Raw genomic sequence first — 25944 nt, forward strand, 5'->3', positions numbered from 1 at the left:
GTCGAAGGGGGATCGGTAGCGAGACGATGGGAGATCTGTGTACCACATGGGTTTGGGAGACGCGAAGACGGGCAGATGGGGGTCTCGCCGAAGAGAGCTGAGGGTCTCATGTTTGATCTGCCGTATTAGCGTCTTCTGTCATAGCCTCGCAGCATATGACAAGATAGACATACCGCATATCCAACAAGCAATTGTCCCTCCCGTTTCTGGTCCGCCAGCTCCAACTTCCTTCCATAAGACCTGTTGCTGCGCGAGAAAGGAAGGGAAGGGGAGGATGAGGCGAGGCATCGGCGAGAAGACTCGGAGGCGATCAGGTTGCAAAGGGTGGACGAGCCGGACGGGAAGGCGGAACGAGGTATATTGGATGGGGACGGTAGGTAGCAGATATCGAGGTCGACATCTTGCCTACACCATCAGCTTCTCCCTTGCCTACAAGCCAACAATAAGAAGAGATGCACTCACGATTACCGCAAACGGACATCATATTCCCCTGGCCAGTCCATCGGCCCTTCTTCCCCTCCACCCCTCCCGTATATCCCTCGATCACTGCGCATCATCCCCGCCTAGCACGCCGAGTGCATCACCCCCTCGTGACTCAATCTCGGTCTGCGCCGCCTTACAGCGCACAGGCGCCAGTTGTCTCCGCGGCAGCCGTAAATCGCCGCCCTGCGTGGAGCACCGACGATGGAACGAAATCAAAGACGGGCTGACTGCGGCGCAGTGCGTCACCTGGGCCATCAGCTAGCCCTCTGAGTCCAGACAGGTCGACACCACAGCAACTTACCCGCAATTCTGATTATCGTCCCGCCATCTACTGGTCCCCCTCCCCTCCTCTGCCTGATCCATCTGCCTCCTGCATCCCCTTTCCCCTTTTCGAGAGCATTGCCATCGCCGCCCAGTGAGCATGTGCGTGGGTCCCCCGCTAGCGGACTGTACCAAAGTAGCCCCGCGCGGAGTGGGTATGGAGGGCGGACTGGAGACTCGGGACGGCTGGTGAGGCCTGAGGGGTAAGTCTGGCGTAGATCTGGAGTTTCAGCTCGGCACTCGTTTCCAGCTGCACATGTATGTTGCCGAGGCCACAGGACGCTAGTAGAGATAGACGACACGCACCATAGGCGCTATCAGTCCTCGCAGCGGGGTGGATGGAACGGAAAATCGGGAAAAGTCTGCAGGTGGGGAGATATGAGGAATGCGGAGTTGAGATTATGCGGGAGTGATGTGGTGATCGTTGAACCGACGTTGCTTGCGCGCAGTGTGCAAGTCCCGATCTTGCACAGGTAGCTGTACCGCTACCAAGAAGGTTCTAGCCATGAGCGAGACAATGTAATAGGATACATAAGACAAAGTACAAAAAGGGCGCACAAGCAAATGTTCCCCCCATACTGCGCCGACAACCTCGCCCCAATCAAGACCTGACAGCCCCTCGTCCGCCCCATCCTGCCCCGCATAGCCGACCCTCACGCAGACATCTCTTCCCCCACCCAGCCATCCTCCCACACCGAGCCAGCACACCGTACCCGCCGCGCCGTCCCGCCAATGAGCAGAGCTCCCATGCCTGTATCGGCCGTACCAACACCGATGTAGTATTGCCCGAGGTTGGAGATCGGACGAGCGAGAGCGTGGATGGGACGGCAGGTGATAGTCGAGATGAGGTGACGTGGAAGGGGAGTGGGAGAATGGGAAAAGGGAGATGAGGGGAGGTCGATCGAAGCGATGTGGATATACGGAAAGGCGAGCCTAAGATCAGTACTCAGGTATGTGGTCAGCTCGCGAACGAAGCCGGAACAAGGATGGGAAGGATGGAGAGGCGAGAGAAGAGGAACAGGAAAGGCGAGAATAACGAGGTGTCGCGATCAGGTAGAAGGGATGGGGGAGAGGAAGTAAGGTGGAGGAGGCTGGCTTGGAAGACGGTGAGGGTGAAAGGAGGTAAGAATGAGGGACATCAACTCTGATGCAAGCCAAAGACAAAAGGCTGGAGCAGAAGGCGGTATGGACGAGACGAGATGGCTGAGCAGAAAATTTGCATTGGGCATGATATAGAACTACAACTCTGGATTGGATCAGCTCAGCCCCTTGAAGATTTTCCACAAAACCAAAAGGGGGAGGAGGAGGGATAGTATCAGAGGTTTAATTTAGGTAGCGTGGGTTTTTCAGCAGCGACGAAACGTCCTCAAGCCAAATGCACTCAGGTCATCAGGGTAGGTGATTGGGGTGGGGTGAGGCTGGAGAGAGGTAACAAGAAGACAGACAAGTGCAGAACAGAGTGGGATGCATGCTCACCTAGCTAAGATACAAGACAGACTACGCAATGTGGTGATAGGAACGTCGATCAGAAAGCCCGCTCTGCCCACAGCCGAGTCTTGCCTTGCCCTAGAGCTCAGCTCAACATCAACCGCCAGCGTCCTCGATCCGTCACACCCGAGAGCGATCTGGAAATGCCTCTGTAAGAGAGCCGAGCGGGTACTGTATCATCGCCTCGACGTGGAATTTATGACTAGTGTGGACTAGCATAAGAGAACAGTGACTATACAGAAATCCTGAGGGGGTCAGCTGGAGTCCGGGCGAGTGAGAGAGGAGGACGGAGAGGGGGAGAAGGGGGGTATGGGAGGGAAGGGGGAGGGATAGAATGGTAGGGGTACTGACCTGCAGAGTATGATACGATGAAGAAACGAAATCAGTCCAAACGCACTCTTATATAGGGCGCGTGCGAGACCAGCCGGAGTTTCGGCAATAGGGAAATTTGCGGAACGTGGCGGATGCAGTGACGGCATCTAGAACATTCCTGCACAGGCATGCCGGCGGCAACTCCCGCTAAGCTTCTTCTTCATCTTGTCTTGCCTCTCCTGCTTGTGCATGCTGGCAATACGAGGCAGTAGTAGGCAGTAGTAGAGTAGTACGATTCGGAGCTCTAGGTTAGAGTGATTGTTGGACCCCGTTACTCCCCGGATCCCCTTCCTCCCTGCCTCTCTCTGCCCGTATGATCGCCTCGAGATGCTACTGGCTGACTCGCTGACCTCGCTTGCCCAGTAGCAGATCAGAGCTGCTCCGCTTGCTATCGCAGCTCGAGCCTTTCATCATGCTGATATCCTGACATGCTGGTATGATCGCTACCTCGTCTCGATCACTAGTGATGCCGTGAGGAAGGGGCGAGGAGGGAGTTGGCCGTGATTGTTACACGGGGTTGATGTATGTAACCCATCTCTCTCCCTCAGATCTCTACCACCTACCCCAGCCGCACCAAGTAAGCTATCCATCTTCGACTCGTCATGAGCCCAGAGCTGACCTGAAGAGACTCCCCTTCTTTCCAAAGATCGCTAAGAGCAAGCATTCAGCCCCCTTTTCTGACGTCTATCTTCAATCACAATCCCTACCCTTCACGCATTCGTTCGCATCCCAGCCACCTCATACTGCGCGCCGTCTGCCTCAGCTCCTATCTTTCGCGGGCTTTCCCGCTCCCTCGGACCATCCCCACCCATCTATCTCGACCACCCAGTCCTGCTCCTCAGCTACCAGCGTAATCAGAGGCCAACAAGGGCTCCGCTGCGCATTTCTACTCCCATGCCCATCGTCTCCCCATTGTCTACGAGTTGGCAGCACCGCATGCATCGCGCTCGTCAATCCTCTTGCTGCCTCGCTCGCTCAGGCGGACACAAGAATACGAGAATGGGGCTATTGGTCTTGCTCCTAACGTGACATTTACTGCACTCACTAGGATACCCATCGAAGCGTAAGCCCCGATTTCTCTGCTCTCCGATATTCTCCCTCTCGCTTTCCTGCTGCTCTCCGCTCTCCTGATTCCGGCCCGCCGGGATACCAGCTGATATCCAGTGCAGTACACAACATCGGCCAGATCTCCACCGCCACCATGACCCCCGAGTCGGAGGCTACCACCCTCATCCCTCTACCCGTGCCAAGAACGAATCGACATCCTATTCCAGCTCGCATCTCATCGCCGAGGCGTACGAACCGAGCTACCTTGCTCCGGCCGAGGCGGGTAGTTTCAAGACGCAGAAGGCGCAGAGCGGGACGATGGGGAATGGGGAAGGCGCTGGAGGTAGGAGTGCTACTCTAGTGATTGGAGGGGATTGAGGGGACATTGATCGCAATCCCGAAGGCAGGCGAGATGAAGGGTTTCGTGGTAGCGGGTGAGAAGGAGATGAGAGCGGCGGTGGGACTGAAGGGCATGAAGCGGGTGAACGGGATCAAGGGGAATACGGGGTTGGAGGGAAAGAATAGCGCGACGCTGTAAGCGGTGAACCAGGAGAAGAAGTAAGCTTGGGTAAGGAGGGATCAACGCCAAGGTTGCAGATGGAGTGAGGAGATGGCGGTATGCAGAGTTTAAGACAATATCTGGATCGGCCGCTCTTGAGATGGGGCGCTTCTCTCCGCAGCCACTCGAAATCCTCCTGCTAGATAGCCTGCGATAATGTGCTCTAACCGCAGATATGGTCAAGAGGGAAGATATGGTATGCATGCTCGGGCGATATATAACCAGTAGATATAGTCTGTCCGTGCAGATAAGCTGGGAAGTCTATGTGGGAGAGGATGTGATGAGTGAGATGTACAGCAGGCAGGATAGAGAGGTATCGTAGGCAGAATAGGGATAATGAGAGACCTTGGTCTGACTTACACGAGTAGTAATGACGAGTGGAGAGGTGTGTCTTCTCCTGGGCGGAGCGATTGCGCATTGCATCGTGACCTTCGACGCCTTGACTTTTGGCATATCCGCCCAGCCGGGTCTCTGACGGACGGCTTGGCCGTCTGCAAAATCAGCGGCTACTCTCCAGGAGATGGGGATACGTTCTACCCACCTTGTCTCGGTCTGCAGAGCGCTAGCAGCTAATAGCCATCTTGATCGCAGCAGTAGTCTGGTCACTCTGTACGATCAGCTTCTTACCTCCTTGAGTCGAAGCAGGTACACTGCCTTGGGAACTTACAGTATACGATGTCTGAAATCAGCTTTGTGCTTGTGACCGTTTAGATCTACTCACTGATATATCCGAAGCATCGGAGCAGCTGGAACTTGGTCATTACCATACCCTAATTATTCACCATCCTTGTCGTTGAGACAGACGAGACCTCCCGGCGCCGTTGGCAGTATAGGACTGCTAAGAGCAGCGTTGCGCCATACACCACCTTGAAATTTTCCTGCATCGCCAGCCAAACCGGTAGATCTTCATGGTTGATAAATTACCGAAGGATCAGCTCAGCCTCGGCATATCAAAGCAGCCCGCTCAGCTCTTAGATCTGCCTCACAGTGAGAGTCTGGGCCAGCAAGCCTCCCGCCGGGTCCGCGGGCTCCACCTTGAGCAGCTCGAAACCCGTCGCCGTCGCCGACTTGGGGGATCGCGACGATGACATACTGATGGTTAGCTCATGACCACCTGCAGAAAGTCCGCCTTGCAGAATGCCAAGCAGACGGTATGAAGCTAGATGGCCAGCTCACTATGGTTACGGTCGAGCATACCCATGAGCCCACCTCGACGGCCGACTGACCCGACTCGGTGCAGCGGGAAGATCTGGGCGTCAGCTACGTCCACCTGCGGCACAGGTGCAGGACCTACTGCGCAGATCCTGAAAGACAGACTTCACCTCCCGGAAAGAGACGAGGCTTCCTGAATCATCAGCATCGCTTCGGTTGTGCTTACAGGGCTGCTTGACATACGAGCATGAGATGGTATACGGTCCGAGCGCTTAGGCAAAGACAGCCTTAGAGCTAGACGAAAGAACGAGTATCGCTCGAGTTGGAGCTATCTCGTGATTAGCCCAGACCCGACAAAGAGGTCCCGTAGGTGACTGACCATGCTCCTTGACAGCTGCGTCCGACTCTCTCGCCAGTGACTGAGGGCGCAAGGTGTAGGCGGTGGAGTGGGGTCGACTCGGTAATGAGATGTTGTCGCGCCGAGGTGGGGACAGTGGGGAACGTCACCAGTATCTGGTACTGGCGTCCGATTTTGAGGCTACTTCGGCAGCGCATCATGCCCATCGTAGCAGGGTCGTATCCGGAGGCGCGACAGAGAGCTGCGCTGTGGGACTGGTTATAAGATGTAGATGGTCGAAAGCTAGAGAGAAGTTAGACGTCGAAGTTGGTTTAGCCGCCCAAACCGGCCCGCTTGACAAACGAGCAGGCGATGATGCCTTTCATATGTACCTCATTCTCGTCATGAGCATATCAGCAAGCCAGATCATCCGACATGCTGGTGGGTCGTCGTCTCAGTCACATATCCGCGTGAATGGAGCAAACGAGCGGCTCTGGGTTGTGAGACACCTACCTGACCTCTTACTCACTTCCCCCACATCACACTGACGGCCCTCCCCGGTCCCGGCGCGGCTTTCCTCAACTTCGGCGCATCGTTACGACCCACCCGGGTGACACGCTCATCGCATAAGAGGGCAGAGGGCGGGCGAGCCGCCACAGAATCACTTTGGAGCGAAAAGGCTAGGTGAGACATGTTAGCCTGGCTCAGGAACGCTCCGCTGGCCAGCCTCTTCTGCTTTGTTGGGGTACATGGCTGGCCTATATTAGCTGCCATGCCGTCTCCTGCATCTTGCCTCCCTACTTCTACCTGACCTCTGGCATTCTCATCACACCCCATAGCAATACTCATAGATACACCTCATACCACCGCTGCTGGACTCCACAGTCTCCACTCTACCTCCGACCCACAGCAACCGCTCGCCGCCAAGTAACATCTTAGCGTGAGTAGGATGTCCAGCCCCTCTATTATCCCACGTCTTCTCAGGCTATAAGGCTGATATTGCAGCCTGCTCTCCGTCGTGCATCACACATCGCGGCCACTACGATCAGGTGATATACCCTCCACGGCTGTAAGTCCCTCTCGCTCCGGTTGTACCCCCCTTGTTGCCTGCTTCCCCTCCTCCAAAGGCCAACCTGAGCTGACTCTTTAGTACACACACACAATGTCGACCAAGTACTACCACTACCATGCCCTTGAGGACCAGTACCTACACCTCTCCGAGACCGTATCTCGTCTCCCCATGCACCACCCTCAACGCCCTTCCCTCCTCGTCAAGCTCGACCGCACCGAGCGCGCCCTCACTCGCATTGAGCGTCACACGGAACGGGAGGACAAGAAGGCAGAGATGGCCCGCATTGCGTTCTGGACTCGCGTCCACATCAAGGGCGATGGACATGGGGTCGAGATAGTGACAAGAGGGGAGGAGCTGGTGTTCAGGGTGGTGACTTTGCCGATCATGCCTCTCTACTTTATTGGCGCTGTGTGAGTCGCAATCATCTTGAGCCAAAGAGGAGTCACACAGCTGATATCCAGAACGACTCATTGCGCTATCGAGCAAGTTCATGACCTCCGCGTCCGGCACAGGGCATACCGCGAGGCCCAAGACTACCGTAACATGAAGTGCCCATCCGCTGAGGAGAAGCACAAGGGGCTGGTATGCCACTGTGCCAAGAGACAGGCGAGGATCTCGGTGTCCAAGACGCACGGGGCGAAGGTCAGATTTGGGGAAGCCATTCAGGCGGTCAAGGGGAAGAAGTGATGTAGAAAGGCTGTATACTACGAGAGCCATACAGAGCCCATACAGAGCAACGATGAATATGTCATGACTTCTTCTCGAGGCTAGCAACCCACAGTGCAAGCTCGACAGCTGCGAGCATACACATGCATCGCCTCCCCGGAACCAACCTGACAACCTCAGTGGGGAAACCCAAGGTAGAGCCAGGGTCCAAAAGAACAAGCATGGTCTCCGCCCAGCCGCTCCTTGGCCCTGGAGCCAGCCCAGTCAGCCTATATCATGCACCAGCACCGTGCTTTCTCGCCCTCGGCACCTCCCGGCCCGAGACCGCCCATCACAGGATCCAAAAAGAATTTCTGCCATCCACAAAAACAAATGGTCACTATCGGGCTCGAACCGATGACCGCGGCATTACTATTATTAAAGCTAACAAGCAATTAATATTAGTACCGTGCGCTACCAACTGCGCCAAGCGACCCAGCGCTACTAACTGAGACAACTGAAAGTCTCTGCCTAGCCGTGGTATACAAAGGCAAAGGCAAAAATTAGCTCTGAAACCTGGACAGCTGAAGTCGCTGGATGACAATGTGCTCATCTGTCTGGTTGGGGCGCGCGCCAGGGTGAGGCTTGGGTCGGCCGAGAGAGCTGACTATGTGCAGAAATGGGCGCATGACGCCTAAAGAGACGAGGACGGACCTCAAATTGGCATGCACGCTGTCCATAGGAGGGACTCACCTCAGCTGCCCAACTGCTGCCCAGCTCTTGCGGGTCAGGCCGCCAAGTGGACCCACTCCGCCCATCAGTGCATACGTTAGCAATCGGGTGCTGAAGACCTTTGAGAGACTGGACATCGCGCTCATGCCCACCCACTCCTGTGGAGACGAAATGTAGGACTTAAGCTCATGGGGATACGAAAGCTGGTAAGCTTGCTGCTTCATTGCCCCCTTGTGACTGGAGCAGCCGTACGGCGTGGTTACGCCGCCTTCCGGCCAGCTCGCTTAGTAGGTTACCCGTATATGTACAAGCCAGCTTTGTTGCACTCCCTCACACACACCTCTTTCTTGGACGGCGCGCGACGCGTGCGCCATGGGAGCCATGATTCTGGTGCATCGTTGATACGTCAAAGCTAGGCCAGCCTTGTTTTTCATATATTGATAGAGTCTACAGCAGTCAGCCTCATATTGTGGTGTGGACGCACGATGTAAGAATGGTGGCAAGAGCCTTATGGAGGGCCAAGAACGGGATAGGGATGTTTGACGGAAGAACCAACACATACCCTGCTTGACCACTTTCCCCAGATCTTGCTCGACCCCCCAGACATGCGCTCTCAGATCCAGCATCTCGAGGTGAAGACCCTCCTGTCATGTCAGTCATCCAGACTCGTCACAATGCAGCAGGAGCAGAGGCAAAACCCACATGCAGTTTCCGCATCTCCCCTCGGACTTTCCCTACATCGTCCCTCGCCGCCATTCCCGCCTTCAGACTCGCCATCTCCTTCTCCACAGCCTGCAGACGTTCTAGATGGGACGAGATCTGGTATCATCAGCTGTGGGGACATTTCCATAGCGCCCGTGACCAGCACACAAAGACCCATTCCCTAAATTCCGGCTGAGAAGAGGTTGGAACGGACCAGTAGCAACTTACTTTGCCAGCCCCACGCTGTAACTTCTCGACACTCTCCAGAAGCTGCGAAGATGCCGTTTCTGTGACGCCTTGGAAATAATACAGGCCTATCGAGGAAGCCGAGGCGAAGCCCAGCAGCTACTCGGGTCAGGACCAGTACCCTCGGCAATACGAGGATCAAACTCACAAAACCCATAAGCCTGGAGCTCATGTCAGTGCTGTGAGTAGTCTTTCAATATGATCTGGTACTCACCCTGTCCTACATATCGTTAGCAGCGTTCGGAGGAAGCCTCGTTTTTGGCACTCACCTCAGCCCACCAGACCGCCTGGCTGGGGCAGTGCCGACCACGCCCACGACTTCCTCCCGCCGCATTGCAGTTGTAGATATCCGCCTGAGAGACTGCGCAGCTGTCTGCCCTCCTGTTCTCAGCATGCTGGGTGGATCAGAATGAGAATGCGATATAAGTAGAATGCTCTGAATTGGAATTTCCTGGAAAGGTGCAACCTCAAGTTCGCGTCAACATTCAACGTCGTGCCTGAAAATCACCACCTTCCCTTTCGGTACCACTCATCTCTGACTCGTACATATCATATCACCCAGGAGGCTCGAGACACTGTATGATCATCTCGCTGTGCGTCACTACAAGTTCTGATACCCCTTTCGTTGCATGCTTGCATGCTCGTGGGCGCCCATGCGGTTGCAAGGGACCGATCGGCTTCACCGGCCGGTCTTCCCGCTCCGGCAGAGTGGGCGGTACAAATGCGTCCCGGGTCGTCTTGCCCTTTTGATGTTATCCTTCTTACTCATATCATCTCGACTACTCACTAAGGCTTCGAAATGTCTGACTCTCGCTCATGGACCGCTCCGAATGATCACACGCCCGCCGCACCTCCCAAGGGCGACATCAACAGCGTCCCTTGGCAACCTAGCTCGGCCCGTCCGCTCGTCTTCAAGGGTGAGTTCAAAGCTGTGACACGTAGAGCTGGGCTGATGAGCCAGATGCGAACGTTGTCGATGCGGCAACCAATACTGTCCGCAAGGGTGTGACCGTTGTCATCGAGAATGGCGTCTTTACCCAGGTCATTGACTCTGAATCCGTGACCAACTTCACTCCGCCCGACGAAGCGCGTACCATCGAGATGAAGGGGCTATATCTGTGTCCTGGACTCATTGACTGTCGTGAGTAGTTGATGCTTCACCTCGGACCTGGCTGATGCTGCAGACGTCCATATCAACTTCTCGGATGGTCGTCCCGCTACTGGCTTTGTCGACCACAAGCTGCGCGCAACGTACACCCTCAAGAGCATGCTTGCCAGGGGATTTACTACTGTGCGAGATGTGGTGAGTACCGCCACTACCGCAGGAGGGATCATATTGACCGACAGGGCGGAGCCGATGTATTCCAGAAGGAAGGTAAGCAGTGGGAGGGGCAAATCGCTGATCAATAGCTGTGGACCAGTGGCTCACACCTGGCCCGAGGCTGTTCCAGGGCGGTAACATCCGTAAGTCTGCTTTGCTTGAGACGTAGCTCAGCTGATCCTTCAGTGAGCCAGACAGGCGGTCATGGTGACTTCCGCCCTCGAGAGGCTCCCGCTCACAGTCTGTGCTGTGCTCCTGATATCGACTTTTGCACTCTGGCGGATGGGGTTGATGGTGTGACTCTGGCGACAAGGGAGATGATCCGGAAGGGAGCTCAGCATATCAAGGTGGGTGATAAGTTGCGCCGAGCTGATAGTCAGATTTGCACATCTGGCGGTGTCTCTAGCCCTACTGGTGAGTCCACCGCCTGCAGCATGCTAATGCTAGATAAGCTGGAGGGCGTCCAATTCACAAACGAGGAGATTCAAGCCATTGTCGGCGTGACCAAGGATATGAGAGCTACTCTCGTTACTGCTCATGCGTACACATCTGAGGCCGTCCGCCGCGCCGTCGACAACGGCGTGAGGGGTATCGAGCATGGCAACCTGATTGACCGCGACACTGCCAAGCTCCTCGGTAGGTCACTAATCCCCCATCTACAATGCCACTAGCTAATTTCCAGCTTCTACGGGCACCTTCCTCACGCCTACGCTCATGATCTCCACCGTCAAAGGCCGTGCTCCCTGGAACGAGACGCTGCCGGGGTACATGCGGGAGAAGAACGCCATGGTCCGGGATGCTGGCAGGCGAGCTATCCAGATTGCTGAGGAGGAGGGTGTTTGCGTGTGCTTCGGTAAGCTTGACTTTCCCCCAAAGCACTTGGGCCGAGCTGACAACCCAGGAACTGACTTGACCAACGGGTACGTTTCTTCCCTTCTCCCCCGTCACTAATGAAGCTGACCTCTAGGACTGGCTACCTCCAGAGCGAGGAGTTCACTCAACGTCACGCCCTTGTCCCATCTCATCGGGTAATTGCCCATGCCACGGTCAACGGCGCCAAACAGCTCGACGATCCCAAGCTCGGCATCATCAAGGAGGGGGCTTATGGTGATTGCCTCGTCCTCGTCGCCAACCCGCTCGAGGACTGCCGTGTGCTGGACAGTGGGAAGGAAGGGATCTGGGGTGTCATCAAGGAGGGGCGAGTTGTAGTTGCGCGGAAAGAGATTGCGGACCAAGTAGCTGTCGACGTGGTTCTGGGTGTAGGGGAATAGTCTTTCCGTGATGTCATATCGTGTCTTGCTCGGACTCTTGCTATCGTGCTTCATCCGCTGTACAGAGCTAGATCCTATACCATATGCTGCGGCACCCATGATCGTATTAGATACACGGCCGCAGCGCAGTCTACCGAGATGCCGCTAAAAGTGCTCAACGTTCTGCTCGAACGCCAAGACCCCAAATCAAGCTGAAGACCATCGAGCATCTTTCTCTCACGCCATGTCTCGCTCACTACTCGCATGTCTAGCTTGTCGCAAGTCGAAGGTTCGCTGTGATGGCGCTGATCCTTGCAAGCGGTGGGTACCTAGCTGATTGGCTGGGAGCTGACCATGTAGCTGCCAGCGCTCAGAATTGGACTGCATCTACAACTCGCCCCGAGCGGCGCGTGCTCGGCGAGAGTCCACTGATGAACATCCTGACCTGTCTTTGGAGAAGCACGCCCAGGTACTACGGCATCACGAGTCCGCTATCAGCACTATCCTCACCCGGCTGGGCCTGACCCCCGAGCTTACCGCTCTTTCAGGCCACGCGGAGCCCCTCCCGCATATCGATCTTCAACCGACACAGCGGACTATCCACTATCAGCCGGTCGCCAAGCCATACCTTCCTCCGTCACTAAACCCCAATGATACAGTATCACCCCCAACCCTCACAGGCGCCGGGCTCATCGAAAGCGGTCTGATACCTCTTCAGCAGGCAAACCAGCTGTTTCAACAATACCGGACCTACTCCACCTCTCGGCTCGCCACGCTCCTCCCTGTCGACCACCTCCCCAGTGAGTCGTGCCTCCTCCGGGATGTCATCCTCACACTTGGCGTCCGTTCCACACTATCGGCCGAAACGGAGAGGCTACACCAATCCTGTATCGCCTTTACCCGTCATCGGATCATCACCGCTGGCGCAATCACGCAAGACGACGTCAACGCGGCCATGATGTTCAGTCAGTGGTACTCGGATCATCGGATGTGTAGAATGGTGATTGGATGGGCGATGGAGCTGGGGATGCAGCACTCTGCGTCAGCTTTCAGGGCCTTTCGGCTGGAAGAACGTAGTGGGGACGCTGCGGAATCGCGCAGGCGGGGGAGAGCTGTGATTAAGCGGCTCAGGATTTGGATGTCCTGCTGTTCAGCAGAGCTGATGTGAGTATATCGTACGGTCAAGCTAACGACAGTATGTGCCTTATGTCGGGCCTCCCCATCTCCGCGCCATCAATCTCTCTTGCCCTCCACGAAGCCAGCGCCTGGCTCTTCCCCTCGCCTGACCAAGCTCAGACTCCCCACGATATCGTCCTCGCATCCTATATCACCGACTTTGACTTTCGGCTGGTATCGTACATCCAGATCTGGCTCCTCGTTGTCCAGTACAGGGAGTCACTTCCCTTCTCGCCGACTGATCCTGCGGATCTGCGGGACGTGGATGGGCGGTGGGAAGCATTGCTGGGGGAATACAGTGGCTACCTGGACGTATGGGGAGCTCGCTGGCACGCTGGACTAGGTGAGTAGCCACCCTCTTCAGAGCTGACTCAGATCCATCTTCGCGCGTCGAGACACTCAATGATCCCAGCATACGGTCGGACCAGGCGGTCATCGATCGGCACCGTCTCCGGGTCCCTCTTGCTTTTGCCAGATGGTAAGCTCGAATCTGGTCAAGCTGATCACAGCTACCTCAACTCTTTTGGGATCAGACACAACAGCTCGGGTCACATAGCAAGTGTCGCCTCCCTCGCGGTCCGTACCGCAGCGACATGCGCTCTGGACATTATTCGCTGGTCACTCGAGACAAAGCTTTACCAAGCGGCTCTCAACTCGTCCATGGTGAGCTCGAACGGGACATAGCTGATTTCAGGATTACATGCTGCACAACGCGGTCGGCTTCTGTCTCGATTACATCTCGTCTGCTCTTAGCCTAGCACCCGCCTCGGCCTTCACCCAGGATATGGCTCCGGTCATACATCGCTTGGTCGCTATACTTGCGGATCTGAAGGAGGCCGGTATGGACGGCCGGCTCCAAGCGTCTCGGAGCAAGGTCGATGACCTCGCCAGTCAGATCGGCGCAGTGCAATCAGGTCCGTCTTCTACTCGTGTGATGTGCTAGCGCTCACGTCGCAGCCGAGTCCATGCCTACCTTCTCTGCGGGACCAATGGATTTCGCCCAACTGAACGCCGTCGCTGGGCCGAGCTCGCATATGGCACTCAACGACGAGACCTTTGACTCGCTGGCGGGCATGGTGGACGTTGCTTCTTTTTGGCTGCAGACTGATCTAGATGACTCGGGGTTTTGGACAGCTGGGGCATGATCACGAGATGCATCATACATTCACACTATAGTAGCGACTTTACTCTCTTCCCGCTATTCCCGCTACGCAAAACTTTGACACTACAAGACGTACCTGGGGTCAGCTTTGATCGAGGGAAGCTGCTCACCTAAAGTGTACATTCTCTCTCTCGGTCATTCCGCGCATACCGTTGTCCGCAGCGAGGTTGACGTCTGCTGGACCGTACTTCCGGTCACGAACCTTGTTGTCGCGCCACATCTACGATGTCAGCGTCACCGAAGAAGAGAAGCGGACACTCACGTAGAACCACAGCAAGCAGTGACAGATAGTCTTGAGCATATATCCAGCCATCATACAGATCGCTGCGGTTCGGTAGACGGGCGCTTCAGTCTCGAGCGCTGTGAGGGGCCCGACTGGATGGTCAGCGCAGTCGACATATTGGGAAAAGGGACATACCGGCATTGCCAGCGCAGTAGGCAATAAAGACGCAGGAGGAGACGACGACACGCTTGGAGTATGATCCGATGTTGGAGGAGATCATGACCAGTCCCATAGTAAAGCCGATGGATTGAAGACTGAAGTCAGCAACGCCATGGTTCATACTCACTTGACCAGCCAGAACCCGATCAGACGTCCCCAGGTGTATTGAGTGGTGAAAGGCAGGAAGGCCATCAATGCCGTCCCGAACACGCAGATGAGGTTGCCGATGGTCATCATGAGTAGTCGAGTGTTGGCCCAGCGAGAAGCGACAAAGCCGGAGATGAGAAGCGCAAAGACTTGGAGCGAGCGGCCAGCGCAGTCGAGCAAAGCCGCATTGAAGGTCGAGTAGCCGAGACCCTTGATGATAGTACCGGAGAAATTGGTGAGGACGCCATTAGGGACGGAGGAACCGAACATCGCGATAGAGAGAAGCCAGCTGAATATCAGCACATGACCTTGATGACACGTACTTTTTGGGATCCATCAGACCCTCTCTGCCATGCTCCCAGTTGAAGGCAAGCGACTTGACACCGACACCGGATGATGCGACACGAGCCACAGCCAATAAGCGATCCTCCTTCTTGAGCCATCGAGCATTGCTGGGACCATCCGCCATAAAGAACCAGAGGAAGATACCGAGGGCGGCGGTGACGGAACCGAGGATGTAGAAGATGAGTTTCCAGCGGGGAGTAGGCTCGTCACTGAGCTGCATTGTCAGTGGAAGCTCGCTGTTTGACGAGATCGATACATACGAAAGTAATCCCAGCGGCCATCAGTGCTCCCTGTATATCAGCCTCACTTCAGCGTAGCAGAGATTAAGCTTACGACCATGCCTCCAATACCGTTGGCAGAGTACCATATAGTTTGCCGGAAGGGGATCTCGTCTCGGGTATACCACCAGGCCGTCATGAGGGAGAGACCAGGGGTGACGGCGGACTCGAAGACGCCGAGGAGGAAGCGAGTAATCATGACGTGCGTAAAGTTCTTGGACCAAACCATGACCAGGACCATCAGACCCCAGATCGTTGCGGTGGTCCCCATTATCCGCCCTGCGTGGAAGCGGCCGATCAGGTAGGACCAGACCGGCTGTGAGACAAGGTACCCTCTGACTGTCAGCCAGATCGAGGGGTGACTTACATGTAGAAGATAGCTGCGCCCAACGAGTATTGGTTCCCGCTCATGCCCATTGCGGCCTGATCATCAGCTGTGCTCACGAGTCTGGCTCACCTCCATTCCAAAGACCTTTGCATAGTTCAGAGCCGTCTTGTCCATAAACTGAAGTGTTTGGGTGAGGAGGAAGAGGGGTAAGATGAACATGTCGATCTTCCTCCGGATTCGCTTGCTCTCCGCGGGAGTCTGCTAGTCAGCCAGATACGCTGTAGAGTAGCAGCTGACTCACAATCTCCCCTAAAAGCTTCGACTCCTCGTACGCTGCCAGACCGACATTGGTATCATCTCCTTGAACCACCACCTCGGACAGCTTGATCTCGTCCTTCTCGCCGTACTGGTCGGTTTTGCTGTCTGGATGAGTCGTTTGCATTTTGTCTGGGAGATACGAGCCGCATGCTGCTGCCGCTCCTCTGTCTATATACCAGCTGATCAGGATAAGAGCTTAACGGGCCAGGTGCAAGGTGGAGGTGCCGGTGGGTGAAGCGGCAGGACCGACGTCGGCCGGACCGATCGGCGCCGAAGTGCGGAATTCGGTCAAGCTCGACGTGCGATGCGATAAGCGTTCTCTTGGCGCTGCGAGCGTGGCGGCTGGTCTGGCAGAGAACAGGGGGATGAGGACGACTTGCAGTGGTATAGCCACATCTGAATGGGCATGTATATCCTGCGCAAAAGTCAACGCGGTGAACCTCGAGACCTAAGCGATGCGAAGCTCCAAGATGGACCGCCTTTACATGTGGCCTGGATCAGCCGACTGTCACTCTTTGACTCGCTACTTGCCGGCAGTACCCACCCATAGGAGGTGGGAGGGTATGGTAAGATATACTCTCGATTGACATCTGATCAGGACGTCAGTAGCCCGAAGTGTCAGCGTTAGATCGCAAACTTGCATGATGTACCGCATACTAAGCTGCCCTAACCAGCTATATTCTCCGCCACAGCTTTCCCGTCGAGCCCCATCACTCCCTCCGCCCGCTTGCCCTCCTCTCCTTGGACCCCATCCCCTGCCCCAAACATCGCTATCAACGCCTCGATGGTCGTGTTCCCCCCTGAGAAGATCACCCCCACATCCCAAACCTCCCCTTCCTTCTGCCTCTCCGCCACCATCCGCCTGAACTCATCATTGTATAGTATCACAGCCAGCGGCACAACCGCACTTGGCTCCACAAACACCTTCATCCGCTCCATGACCAGCTTTAGCGCCGCCTTGATCTGATCATCCGTGACGCTGTAGACGCTTTCAACGAATTTGCGTTTGACCGAGTTGCCGCCAGTGAGGATTCCCCATGGATTCTTGCCGACCGGTGTGCGTAGCCCGTCGGCTATGGTGAGGGTCTTGACGGTTTCGATCCGTCGAGGTGGATCCGCCTTGAGTCCCATCTCGCCGTCATTCCCGCCCTGGTAGTTTGGCTCCGCGCCGAACACCATCGTCCCCGGCTTGTCCGAGTACCATATCGCCGTTCCGCTCAACAAGCCCCCGCCTCCCAAAGGCGCCACCACCGCATCAAATCCCTCCGACTTTGCCCCTTGCGTCCCCAGATACTGCTCCTCCATCTCCATCCCCGCCGTACCCTGTCCAAGCATGATGTCGGGGTGGTCATACGGCGGGACGAGGATAGCGCCGGTCTCGGCCATGACCTCGGCAACCATCGCCTCACGTTCTTGGCTGGTAGACCCGCTGAATCGAACGTGTGAAGTGTATGCCTGAGTACCGGCGATTTTGGAGGGAGTCGAAATGGTAGGCATGACAATGTGGGCGGGGATGTCAAATGTGGATCCGGCGAGAGCGAGGGCTTGAGCATGATTCCCTACCGATCAGTCGCGTTTAGAAAATGGGCTGAGGATGTGAGACTAACCGGAAGAATGAGTGACCAGTCCCCTCCGCCTGACCTCGTCCAGACCCAGCTCGTCAATCAGCCTCAATACCGCATGAAAGGCTCCTCTCGCCTTGAACGCCCCGATCCGTTGTGCATTCTCGCACTTGAAATAGAGGCGGATCTGAGGGGCCTTCTCGTCCGGACGAATAGGTGTTGATGCGATGCTGTTGAGGGTACGGTTGGTAAGAAGCGGCGTGTGGTGAATGTGGTTGATGATTTTGTTGTGCGCGGAGCGCACAGACGACGGCGTCAAAGGCGCGCAGGTTGCGAGGTCTGCCATGAAGACTGGCTGTTGTGGCGGGATGGCTGATCGGACCAGATACGGGTTCTGAGCTAGAAAGACGGCAAGGCCTGGCAAGATGAGATGGGAGGGAGAACAGTAGACAGAAGATGATCCGGCAATGATCCGGTGAAATAGCCGAGTGGCGGACAGCTGGTGGGACCAAGCATCGCCTTTGGGCTTGCCATGCGCGCCGGCTTTTAAACACTCTTATCTATTTGCATCTTTACCAGTCTCCCTTCCTTGGAGCTTCAGCGCCCCAGCCCTCTCGACCGACCCCAGCCTCACCCTGGCGCGCGCCCCAACCAGACAGATGAGCACATTCTCATCCAGCGACTTGACCTGTCCAGGTTTCGAGGCCAGTCTTTGCCTATGTATACTACGGCTAAGCCGGGACTTTCAGTTGTCTCAGTTAGCAGCGCTGGGTCGCTTGGCGCAGTTGGTAGCGCACGGTACTAATATTAATTGCTTGTTAGCTTTAATGATAGTAATGCCGCGGTCATCGGTTCGAGCCCGATAGTGACCATTTGTTTTTGTGGATGGCGGAAATTCTTTTTGGATCCTCTGATGGGCGGTCTCGGGCCGGGAGGTGCCGAGGGCGAGAAAGCACGGTGCTGGTGCATGATATAGGCTGACTGGGCTGGCTCCAGGGCCAAGGAGCGGCTGGGCGGAGACCATGCTTGTTCTTTTGGACCCCTGGCTATGCCTTGGGTTTCCCCGTTGAGGTTGTCAGGTTGGTTCCGGGGAGGAATGAGTATCTGTGACGTCATGCTCTGGCCCGCCTTTCCCGAGCTCCCAACGTACGTTCAACGTTCTACTCCCCTCCTCGTGGTGTCTTCGCTTGGAAGTGCTTAAGGCATACTGCGCTCTCAGCGATACTCGACCGGTGTGACCTACACAACCTACATCATGATTTCATTTCAGCGTCACCTGCAGTACTTCAGCAGCTCGACAACCAGCCAGCAGATCACCATCCTCTCGGCATTACGGGCAGGCTTGCAGCTCGGTCTCGACTTTCCAGTCGCGCTGTTCCTCTCCATCGGCATTCGCGTCCTATACGGCAGGACACTCATCTCACCGGTCGTCATCTCCTCCATTCCCCCGCACAGTCATCGCACCCAGCTCGACACCGTACCCCTGGACGAGAAGAAACGGTCGTACTCGGCGCGCGACATCCTGGCGCTCTACGCTCAAGACCCGAAGGCAGATCGCGGTCTGATCACCTCCGTCTTGGATCGGGCTCATATACTGTCCTTCTGGGCTATCGCCGCTCGGCCGGACCATATGGTGGATGCGGCAGATCTAAAGCGGTTCAGACAAGGGGGCTGGGAGACGGATGTGGTGGAGCGCAGAAGGGGGCGAGGGGATGTTTTGCCGCTCTGGAGGGGAGGACCGATCATTGTTCGGGCGCATAGCTGGTTTGTGCGAAGGCTGTTTGGCGTGCGAGTGTACGAGCGGAGTTGTAGTGAGTTTTGTACGGATGAGAGAGCGTGAATAAGCTAGCTGACGATGCAGGTTGGCTTGGTTTATAGTAGACATCGTCACAATTCGTGAATGGATGACCGAGACACATGATAGTCTCGGTGCAAATGGCGGCTAATGAACGATACCACGTCAAATACTGACCCTCCCACTCACCTGAGTACCCCCAGAACCCGCGTTCGCTCAGCAAGGCCTGGGCATCGATCCACTTCATTCTGCTCATGTTACTGGCCGCTATATGACAGCCTTACCCAAGGGCTAGCTGATCAACAGCAGCCGGATCATATCTCCGAAGAACCTTGGTGGCTGTGAGCTGGCCAGTCTCGTGTGTACATTTCCCTGCTTGGATAGGGTCAGGCGGGCGAGAGAATCATGCTCATGGTGAGTTGGCTACACTCAGTGAGTACTGTGCCTCGGTATCTCAGGACGTATGTACTATCCCTCCATCACGCTCCAGCTTGTTGCCCCATCCTCCTGACCTCATAACATACCCACCGTATCCATCCCGTTGACCTCGACTGGACGGACTAGGTTGTTGGAGGCGGAGGCGGAGTGAATGGGAAGGGGATAGAGGCGAACATTTACACGGTCTGCTCTGGCATGCTGGTCTCGCTGAGGACAAATGTGGATGCTGAGCTGACGTCGCGCAGACATCCCGCAATACTGCCATCTCCACCTCACCCCCTTTCGTCCACCTCAAGTACCCATTTCCTTTCGCTCTTTCGGTGATATTCTTCTCTACTGCAGTCTATATCTCAGATATCTACGTCATCTATCGTTCATCCTCTACAGCGGCGAGCTGGACCGGTTCGGATAGACACTGCTGGAATTCGATGACCGAGAGCTGGCTGTAGATAAGCAGGCGCTTGTGCGGGATGTATGATCTACCCCTGAGCATATGCTACTCGTTGAGGCCGTGTCAGACTAGCCTTCTCCTCCGAAGATGCCAGACTACATGGGGCATCACTGCAGACCGAAGCGCAGGCGAAGGAGAACCTCTGCCGCCACTCTTTCGCGCACGGATCTGCCTCCCTCACCGTCAGATCCACGTTCAGCTCACCTCCGCACTTTCGTCCCATTTGTCCTTCATACTTCAACCTCATACTATACACCCTTGTTATAGACGATCAGCTACGCAGATCAGCCCGCATACTTGCTCGCCACGGCAATCTGGATCGCTCCAAAATGCCAGCCCTCGGTGACTCAGCCTCCTCTCTTTCGTCTAGCGGCCTTAGCGTCGTATGGGTCACTCCCGAGCTCAGATACCTCGTCCTCGCGCTGCTGGACAAAGCCACACTGGCGACGCTCTTGCGTGTCGAGAAGGGAGCGACGGCTGCGGTAGCCAGTCTGCTATACAAGGAGGTGACGGAGGAGCAGGCAGGGAGGATGGACAGAGACAGTGTGAGCCCCCTTCAGCTCCCTAATCACACCTAGAAAATGGCCGGCTCTCAGGCTGGACGGCCAGAGGACGCGGTCTCATATTGAACTCGTGACCAAGTAGAAGAAGAACACGCTGACCAAGCAGGATCGTCGAGCCGCCTGCTGCGATGCGGTTCAGATCATCAATCGCAACCCCCCTTCCCTTGACCCTCTCGCCGAGGACGACGAGGACGACACCCACGTCCCAGTCAGATTCAGCGCCATCAACCTCTCTAGCGATCTTGCCGCCTGGCGAACTACCTTCCCCAATCTCCGCACCGTCCTCGCCGATCGTCCGTCGCACGAAGCAGATGACGTCTATACCGTCCACTGCGAGGGGGACAAAACTCGGCTCGAGCTCGAGACCCGCGTCGGGCTCGACATCTACACCCACCCAGATCCTCTCGCCATCCCACCTGCACTGCCGTCGGTACCGGTTCTGGCGGGTGTAGAGGTGCATCACGTCATCTCTCTCAAGTTGGAGGATGGCGGCGAGGAGGAGTTATGGGGGAGCACGGAGCGGGATGAGGCTCTCAACAAATGGAAAGAGTGGCTGTATCGGAAGCCGCTCGATCCCCGAGTGGTCAACGTCGACCATTACTCGGTCGCCAACATGCCCTTCACCTACCGTGACGCGGCTACCTTCATCGCCAATCGGGCGGCGGCCGGTCACGAGCCCCTCCGGAGCGTACACGTACCCTCCGACCTGCCATACCGGGACCCTGAGTATAGCGTCTTCATGATCGACCGTATGTCTCCTCACATACGGAAACTATACATCACCCTCCCTCTATTCAACGAGCTCCTCGAACGCGCGGCAATCCCTCTTTTCATCCTCACCGCCCTCCTCGCAAATCTCGAATATCTCGACCTTGTCGACTTTTTCTACCACGACTTCCCATTCGTCACTTCCATCCCCCTCATCGGCTTTCCAAAACTCCGTGAGCTTCGGCTTTACTGCGTCCCCGACGGCCTGTCTTGGGAAGCGCTGGCAGCCTACGTTTGCCAGCTCGGCTCAGAAGACTGCATCTACAGGTTGATGGATGAGAATTTGAAGGAGATAGGGGGGAAAGAGTTCCAGGAGCTGGCAACGCTGGCCAAGCTGTAAGCGATAGCGAATAGCAACGGCTGACTTTGGGAACCCGCCAACTATTCCCGAGCAATACCGCGTCATGATGGAGGAAATTCAGGCGCTGAAGGCTGGTCTTGGCTCGGGGGACTCGGAGGATTGAGTAGATGCCGGGACAGTCATGCTTGGGGAGGTTTTTTAGATGGTCCATGGAGTAGATGGACACAATCAACCATGCGCAGCAGAGATGAGGATTCGAAGGCAGATACTGAGGCTGATGCAGGAGCTGGTGGGGAGCTGTTCCGTCGGAAGCGTCTACAGAAACAGCACCTTCGCTTTGACCTTTCGCATCTCTTCTCCTCCTCTCCACACTTCTCCCTACATACGCGATTACCTCACCATGACGTTCGCACGCAGCAAGAAGCCCGCTCGCCGCACCCTCACCGCTGATGTGTGGGAGCTCATACTTCCCTATCTGCGAAGACCGCCCGTCGAACCACAATCCTCTCCGGAACGTTTGAGGATCTACCAAGGGCCGTTGGTCAGGATGTGCTTCGTTTGCCGCGTATATCCATCTGGACTTGCGTTTGATGAGTAACGAATGGGTAGCTGATGCTTGAAGCTCTTCCGCTCTATCTGCGAACGACTCCTCTACGCCCACATCACCACTGACTGGCTCGACAAGCTCCTCGAGAACGCCGACCAACCTTGGCGCCAGCGCCTCTTTCAGCACACCCGCTCCCTTCGCATCGAATACGGTGACAGAGACAGGGAGTCGTACCGTCTCATCATGGCCCGGGGAGCAGAGTTCTGGGACTACTGGGGTCAAACGGCGGATGAGGCAGAGTTGACAGAGATGAAAGAGTGCAGGGCGGAGATGGAGAATTTGACGGAGGCGTTGACAAAGGCGAACAAGGTCGGGACCCAGAAGCTCTTCCCCCGCCTGGAGACTATCGCCGTCTCTAGCGTGTACGGGAAAGGAACCGACGTCTGGCAGCGGTACGAGGACTTTCTCGACGAGCTCGAACTACGGACCAACATCGAGCGGTGCTGCGAGCAATTCACCACGTTCTGCACCAGCGGTAACGTCCGTCACATCTGCCTCGAGCAGATGGTCAGTTCCCTCTACGTCTACTGGCGTAATGTCTCCTTCCCTATCGACCATACCATGTCGACCACGGAACACTCGGTCAACGTCGATACCTACTTCTCCCTCTGGCCCGGGCTGCCCCTGCGCTGGGTCTGCACCATGCCTCCCACCTCCGACTTCGTCGCCGGTATACGCTTGGTCACCAAGGCGCTGGAGTATATCCTCAGGCATCGCGACCTTGCTCCTCCATCCCAGTGTCGCGGCAAGCCCCCCGTAACTCTCGACATCTACTACTCCACCCCCACCGTTCCGCGCACCTCGTCGAAGAAACTCGGGCCCAAACTCTACGACTTTGGCGTACTCGGTCGTATCACCTTCCCGCCCAACTCACCACGCCGGTCGTTGACGCTCGAGGAGCAGCGGACGATCACGGCCGAGCTCGGAGCGAATGCGCAAACCCTCTTTCGGTCGAGCAAAAACGGTCATCCCGCGGATCAAATTCGGTGGTACCCATCTGGCGATGCTCCTCTCTGCGACGCCTGCGGTATCGATTCCTGGAGCCGGCAAGATCAGGTGGAATGGTGGGGAGAAGGGACGGTATAGGGAGATGACGGGCGGGAAGGATCAGTGAGGGAGTGCGTGGCGGCATGAAGGGGAGGGGAGTCAGTATTCTCGGCGGGTCAGAAGGGAAGTGGGGCTGAAGAAGGGTGGGATTGGGAGCTGGGGAGCGGCGGAGACGGCTGGCGAGGATTGAGGGCGACACAATAGATGCGCTTAGGAAGGCGCCGGCGGGGTAGGGACATGACACTTACGTACTATTGACTATGCAGATCCATATCATGACACCGTACTCATAGACGTGGTCTGGCTGGTCACCAGCTCCAGAAGCGTATGTGCTCCATCATACATCTGCTCGAGTGATCTGACCAATGCCGACCATAATTGCTTTCCGCCGCGCCAACGCGCCGGTCTTCCTCACTCTGCTGATCTACCTATTCGCTTACCTCACATTCGTAATCACTACTGCTTTAACTTGTGGACTGGGGCGGCTGAGGTACCCATTCCTTTCACGTATGTCCCCCATCACGAAAAAGGGAGTATGAGCAAGTCAGGTCATCCAGAGCTCGGTATTGAGTTTGCGCAGTTGACTGCTGTGGCTGCATTCCTTCCTTTCACGCATGTACCGTCTACTGGACAAGGGAGGACATCCAACAGTGTTGCTTTGACATGCTGACTTGGGTGACTGTGCCCCTTCCTTTCACGGACATCCCGCGAATTCTGTACAGAGGATGTCAGCTATCTGTCCGACAGATATATTATGGCGCGCTGCTGAAGTCGCTCTCACACACTTACCAGGCCTCGATCTACAATGTCCGTTTCAAACTGCAAAGAGGTCCTCGGCGACGAGTTCGAGGGGCGCCTGCTCGATCTCATGCGTCGCTGGAAAGTACCTGGGTGCGCCATCGCCTTGGTACCGGCCGCCGAGCAGCCCATCATCAAAACATACCATCTGGAGGGTATATGCGAGCCCATCACGAATCAGGTGAGTCTGACACATTTCAAGCTGATTGGCAGAGTTGCTTCCCTGTGGCTTCTTGTACCAAGCTGGTCACTAATCTCGCTCTCATCAAAGCCCTCGAGACTGCCGGATACGACCATCCCCTCGATGTGCGCATCAAGGACATCCTGCCCGAATTCCAGCTATCCGAGCCCACCGCTACAGAAGAGTGCCTTGTGGGGGACATCATTGGCCACCGCTGCAGTATCCCGGCTTTCGACTTTCAGTCGATCAGACCGTTCGAAGAAGGCGTGGATTGTGTGAGCTGACCCTCGTCGGTAGAGTACTGCTTGGCTGGAATACGCTGATGACCATAGCTGAGCTTGGTGAAAGACATGCCCCTATCGCATCCCTTCCGGGAAGACACAAACAGCTACAGTAGCGCCATGCACCAACTGACTCTCCCACTCATCGAGCAGCTGACGGGTAACACGTTCCGTGCATACGTCAAGGAGGCGATACTCGACCCTCTAGGTATGTCCGCCACCTGCCACTCTGCGACCGAGGCGGGGTCCAGCCTGGCCCTCGGATACCAAGTGCGGTATGATGCTAAAGGCATGCAAGAGAAGATGATGACGTTGAGGCATCCATATGATGCTCTGGGAGCGGTGTCTGGCCTGGCAAGTCTTCGGATGATGACCTCCATTGAAGATTTGGTAAGTATCGACCTGCCGAGTGATTACTGATTGTAGTCGAAACTACTCACGCACCTGCCTACGGTTCCCTTGTTTGCCGAGATGTCAATCCCGCATCAAGACCCGTCCACTTGGGTCGAGGAAGCGGAAATGTGCGCGCCCGGCACCCTGGCGATCCTCCTCGATGGTCATCTCATGTCGGGGTACACTGGCGCATGTCCTGGCTTCAGGTCACACGTTGTCCACGTGCCTTCTCTGGGTGTCGGGATCGGCGTGTTGACCAACTCCACCGAGGGGCTGTACCTCATCCGCTGGATAGAGGCGTGGGTCGTGGGGGCATTGACAGGGAAGAGGGAGCAGCTATGCGAGAAAGTCATCAATCAGTAGGTCTTTCTGCGCTCAATATGGATTAGTAGTACTGATAAGCAGAATCGAGAAGGATCGAGCAGCTTTCCATCAGACCGTCATGACCCAGTGTCCAGCTCTACGCGGAAGTGGCGACGAGAAGCTCATCGGCAATTTCTACTCGCCCACTTTCGGCTCCCTCACCTTCACCGACGACTGCACTGTCGACACGAGACCGTTTGGCAACATGATGAACATGCCGTGGCTGCCCCACCTATACGGAGACGTCCGACCGCTTATCACCAGTATGGGAGGTGGGAGATTTGAGGGATGCCTGGAGTGGACGGCGGGAGCGGAGCAGGAGCAGTGTTGGGGAAGGCAGTATGGGTATCCCTTCAGACTTGAGGTGGTCAGTGTCGATTCTGAGGAGGAGGAGATCAGAGTGTGGGGTATGGCGTGGTTAGAGTCAGGAAGTGAAGAGGGACCGCCTGCTGTATATCGTCGCGTATGAGAGA

The 25944-nt window shown here is 56.1% G+C and overlaps 8 protein-coding genes and 2 non-coding genes across 10 annotated transcripts; 5 read left to right on the top strand and 5 right to left on the bottom strand.

Annotated features, from left to right (window-relative positions):
* Positions 1-3423: 3423 nt before the first annotated feature.
* Positions 3424-6693, bottom strand: MKK02DRAFT_29216 (uncharacterized protein; the record flags this gene model as incomplete). The annotated part of the gene is given in 15 exon segments (XM_053087751.1): positions 3424-3626; positions 3710-3817; positions 3837-4048; positions 4346-4418; positions 4631-4761; positions 4812-4877; positions 4938-4949; positions 4992-5040; positions 5075-5105; positions 5257-5362; positions 5497-5519; positions 5588-5615; positions 5802-6062; positions 6289-6566; positions 6592-6693. The coding sequence occupies 15 exon segments, from the start codon at positions 6691-6693 to the stop codon at positions 3424-3426; spliced, it is 1683 nt and encodes a 560-aa protein (XP_052948854.1).
* A 1177-nt stretch (positions 6694-7870) lies between these two features.
* Positions 7871-7972, bottom strand: MKK02DRAFT_t22. Its single transcript has one exon. It is a non-coding gene; the product is annotated as a tRNA-Ile (tRNA).
* Positions 7973-8638: 666 nt separating this feature from the next.
* MKK02DRAFT_39355 (uncharacterized protein) lies at positions 8639-9490 on the bottom strand (the record flags this gene model as incomplete). The annotated part of the gene is made up of 7 exons (XM_053090553.1): positions 8639-8655; positions 8771-8852; positions 8911-9027; positions 9139-9255; positions 9305-9335; positions 9371-9376; positions 9426-9490. The coding sequence occupies 7 exons, from the start codon at positions 9488-9490 to the stop codon at positions 8639-8641; spliced, it is 435 nt and encodes a 144-aa protein (XP_052948855.1).
* Positions 9491-10116: 626 nt separating this feature from the next.
* On the top strand, positions 10117-11748 carry MKK02DRAFT_19164 (uncharacterized protein; the record flags this gene model as incomplete). The annotated part of the gene is made up of 9 exons (XM_053086047.1): positions 10117-10297; positions 10341-10459; positions 10504-10531; positions 10567-10620; positions 10664-10824; positions 10858-11113; positions 11160-11330; positions 11379-11397; positions 11445-11748. Coding segments are annotated over 9 exons (1293 nt in total), but the record flags the coding sequence as incomplete, so codon positions are not given.
* A 2380-nt stretch (positions 11749-14128) lies between these two features.
* MKK02DRAFT_39357 (major facilitator superfamily domain-containing protein) lies at positions 14129-16047 on the bottom strand (the record flags this gene model as incomplete). The annotated part of the gene is made up of 11 exons (XM_053090554.1): positions 14129-14141; positions 14176-14285; positions 14328-14440; positions 14484-14602; positions 14635-14943; positions 14978-15213; positions 15260-15289; positions 15333-15612; positions 15645-15700; positions 15735-15863; positions 15907-16047. 11 exons carry the CDS (start codon positions 16045-16047, stop codon positions 14129-14131), a joined length of 1536 nt encoding a protein of 511 aa, XP_052948857.1.
* A 542-nt stretch (positions 16048-16589) lies between these two features.
* On the bottom strand, positions 16590-17831 carry MKK02DRAFT_19210 (threonine dehydratase; the record flags this gene model as incomplete). The annotated part of the gene is made up of 2 exons (XM_053086058.1): positions 16590-17482; positions 17531-17831. 2 exons carry the CDS (start codon positions 17829-17831, stop codon positions 16590-16592), a joined length of 1194 nt encoding a protein of 397 aa, XP_052948858.1.
* Positions 17832-18255: 424 nt separating this feature from the next.
* On the top strand, positions 18256-18357 carry MKK02DRAFT_t16. The gene has a single exon. It is a non-coding gene; the product is annotated as a tRNA-Ile (tRNA).
* A 383-nt stretch (positions 18358-18740) lies between these two features.
* On the top strand, positions 18741-19363 carry MKK02DRAFT_39359 (uncharacterized protein; the record flags this gene model as incomplete). Its single annotated transcript, XM_053090555.1, has 2 exons — positions 18741-19296; positions 19347-19363. The coding sequence occupies 2 exons, from the start codon at positions 18741-18743 to the stop codon at positions 19361-19363; spliced, it is 573 nt and encodes a 190-aa protein (XP_052948859.1).
* Positions 19364-20498: 1135 nt separating this feature from the next.
* MKK02DRAFT_29222 (uncharacterized protein) lies at positions 20499-23494 on the top strand (the record flags this gene model as incomplete). Its single annotated transcript, XM_053087752.1, has 4 exons — positions 20499-20714; positions 20839-21836; positions 22129-22342; positions 22424-23494. 4 exons carry the CDS (start codon positions 20499-20501, stop codon positions 23492-23494), a joined length of 2499 nt encoding a protein of 832 aa, XP_052948860.1.
* A 766-nt stretch (positions 23495-24260) lies between these two features.
* Positions 24261-25940, top strand: MKK02DRAFT_39362 (beta-lactamase/transpeptidase-like protein; the record flags this gene model as incomplete). The annotated part of the gene is made up of 5 exons (XM_053090556.1): positions 24261-24434; positions 24467-24709; positions 24767-25105; positions 25142-25467; positions 25514-25940. 5 exons carry the CDS (start codon positions 24261-24263, stop codon positions 25938-25940), a joined length of 1509 nt encoding a protein of 502 aa, XP_052948861.1.
* Between the last annotated feature and the right edge of the window lie 4 nt (positions 25941-25944).

This window comes from Dioszegia hungarica (assembly GCF_025882075.1).
Source record: "Dioszegia hungarica strain PDD-24b-2 chromosome Unknown MKK02contig_2, whole genome shotgun sequence".
NCBI classification, from domain to species: domain Eukaryota; kingdom Fungi; phylum Basidiomycota; class Tremellomycetes; order Tremellales; family Bulleribasidiaceae; genus Dioszegia; species Dioszegia hungarica.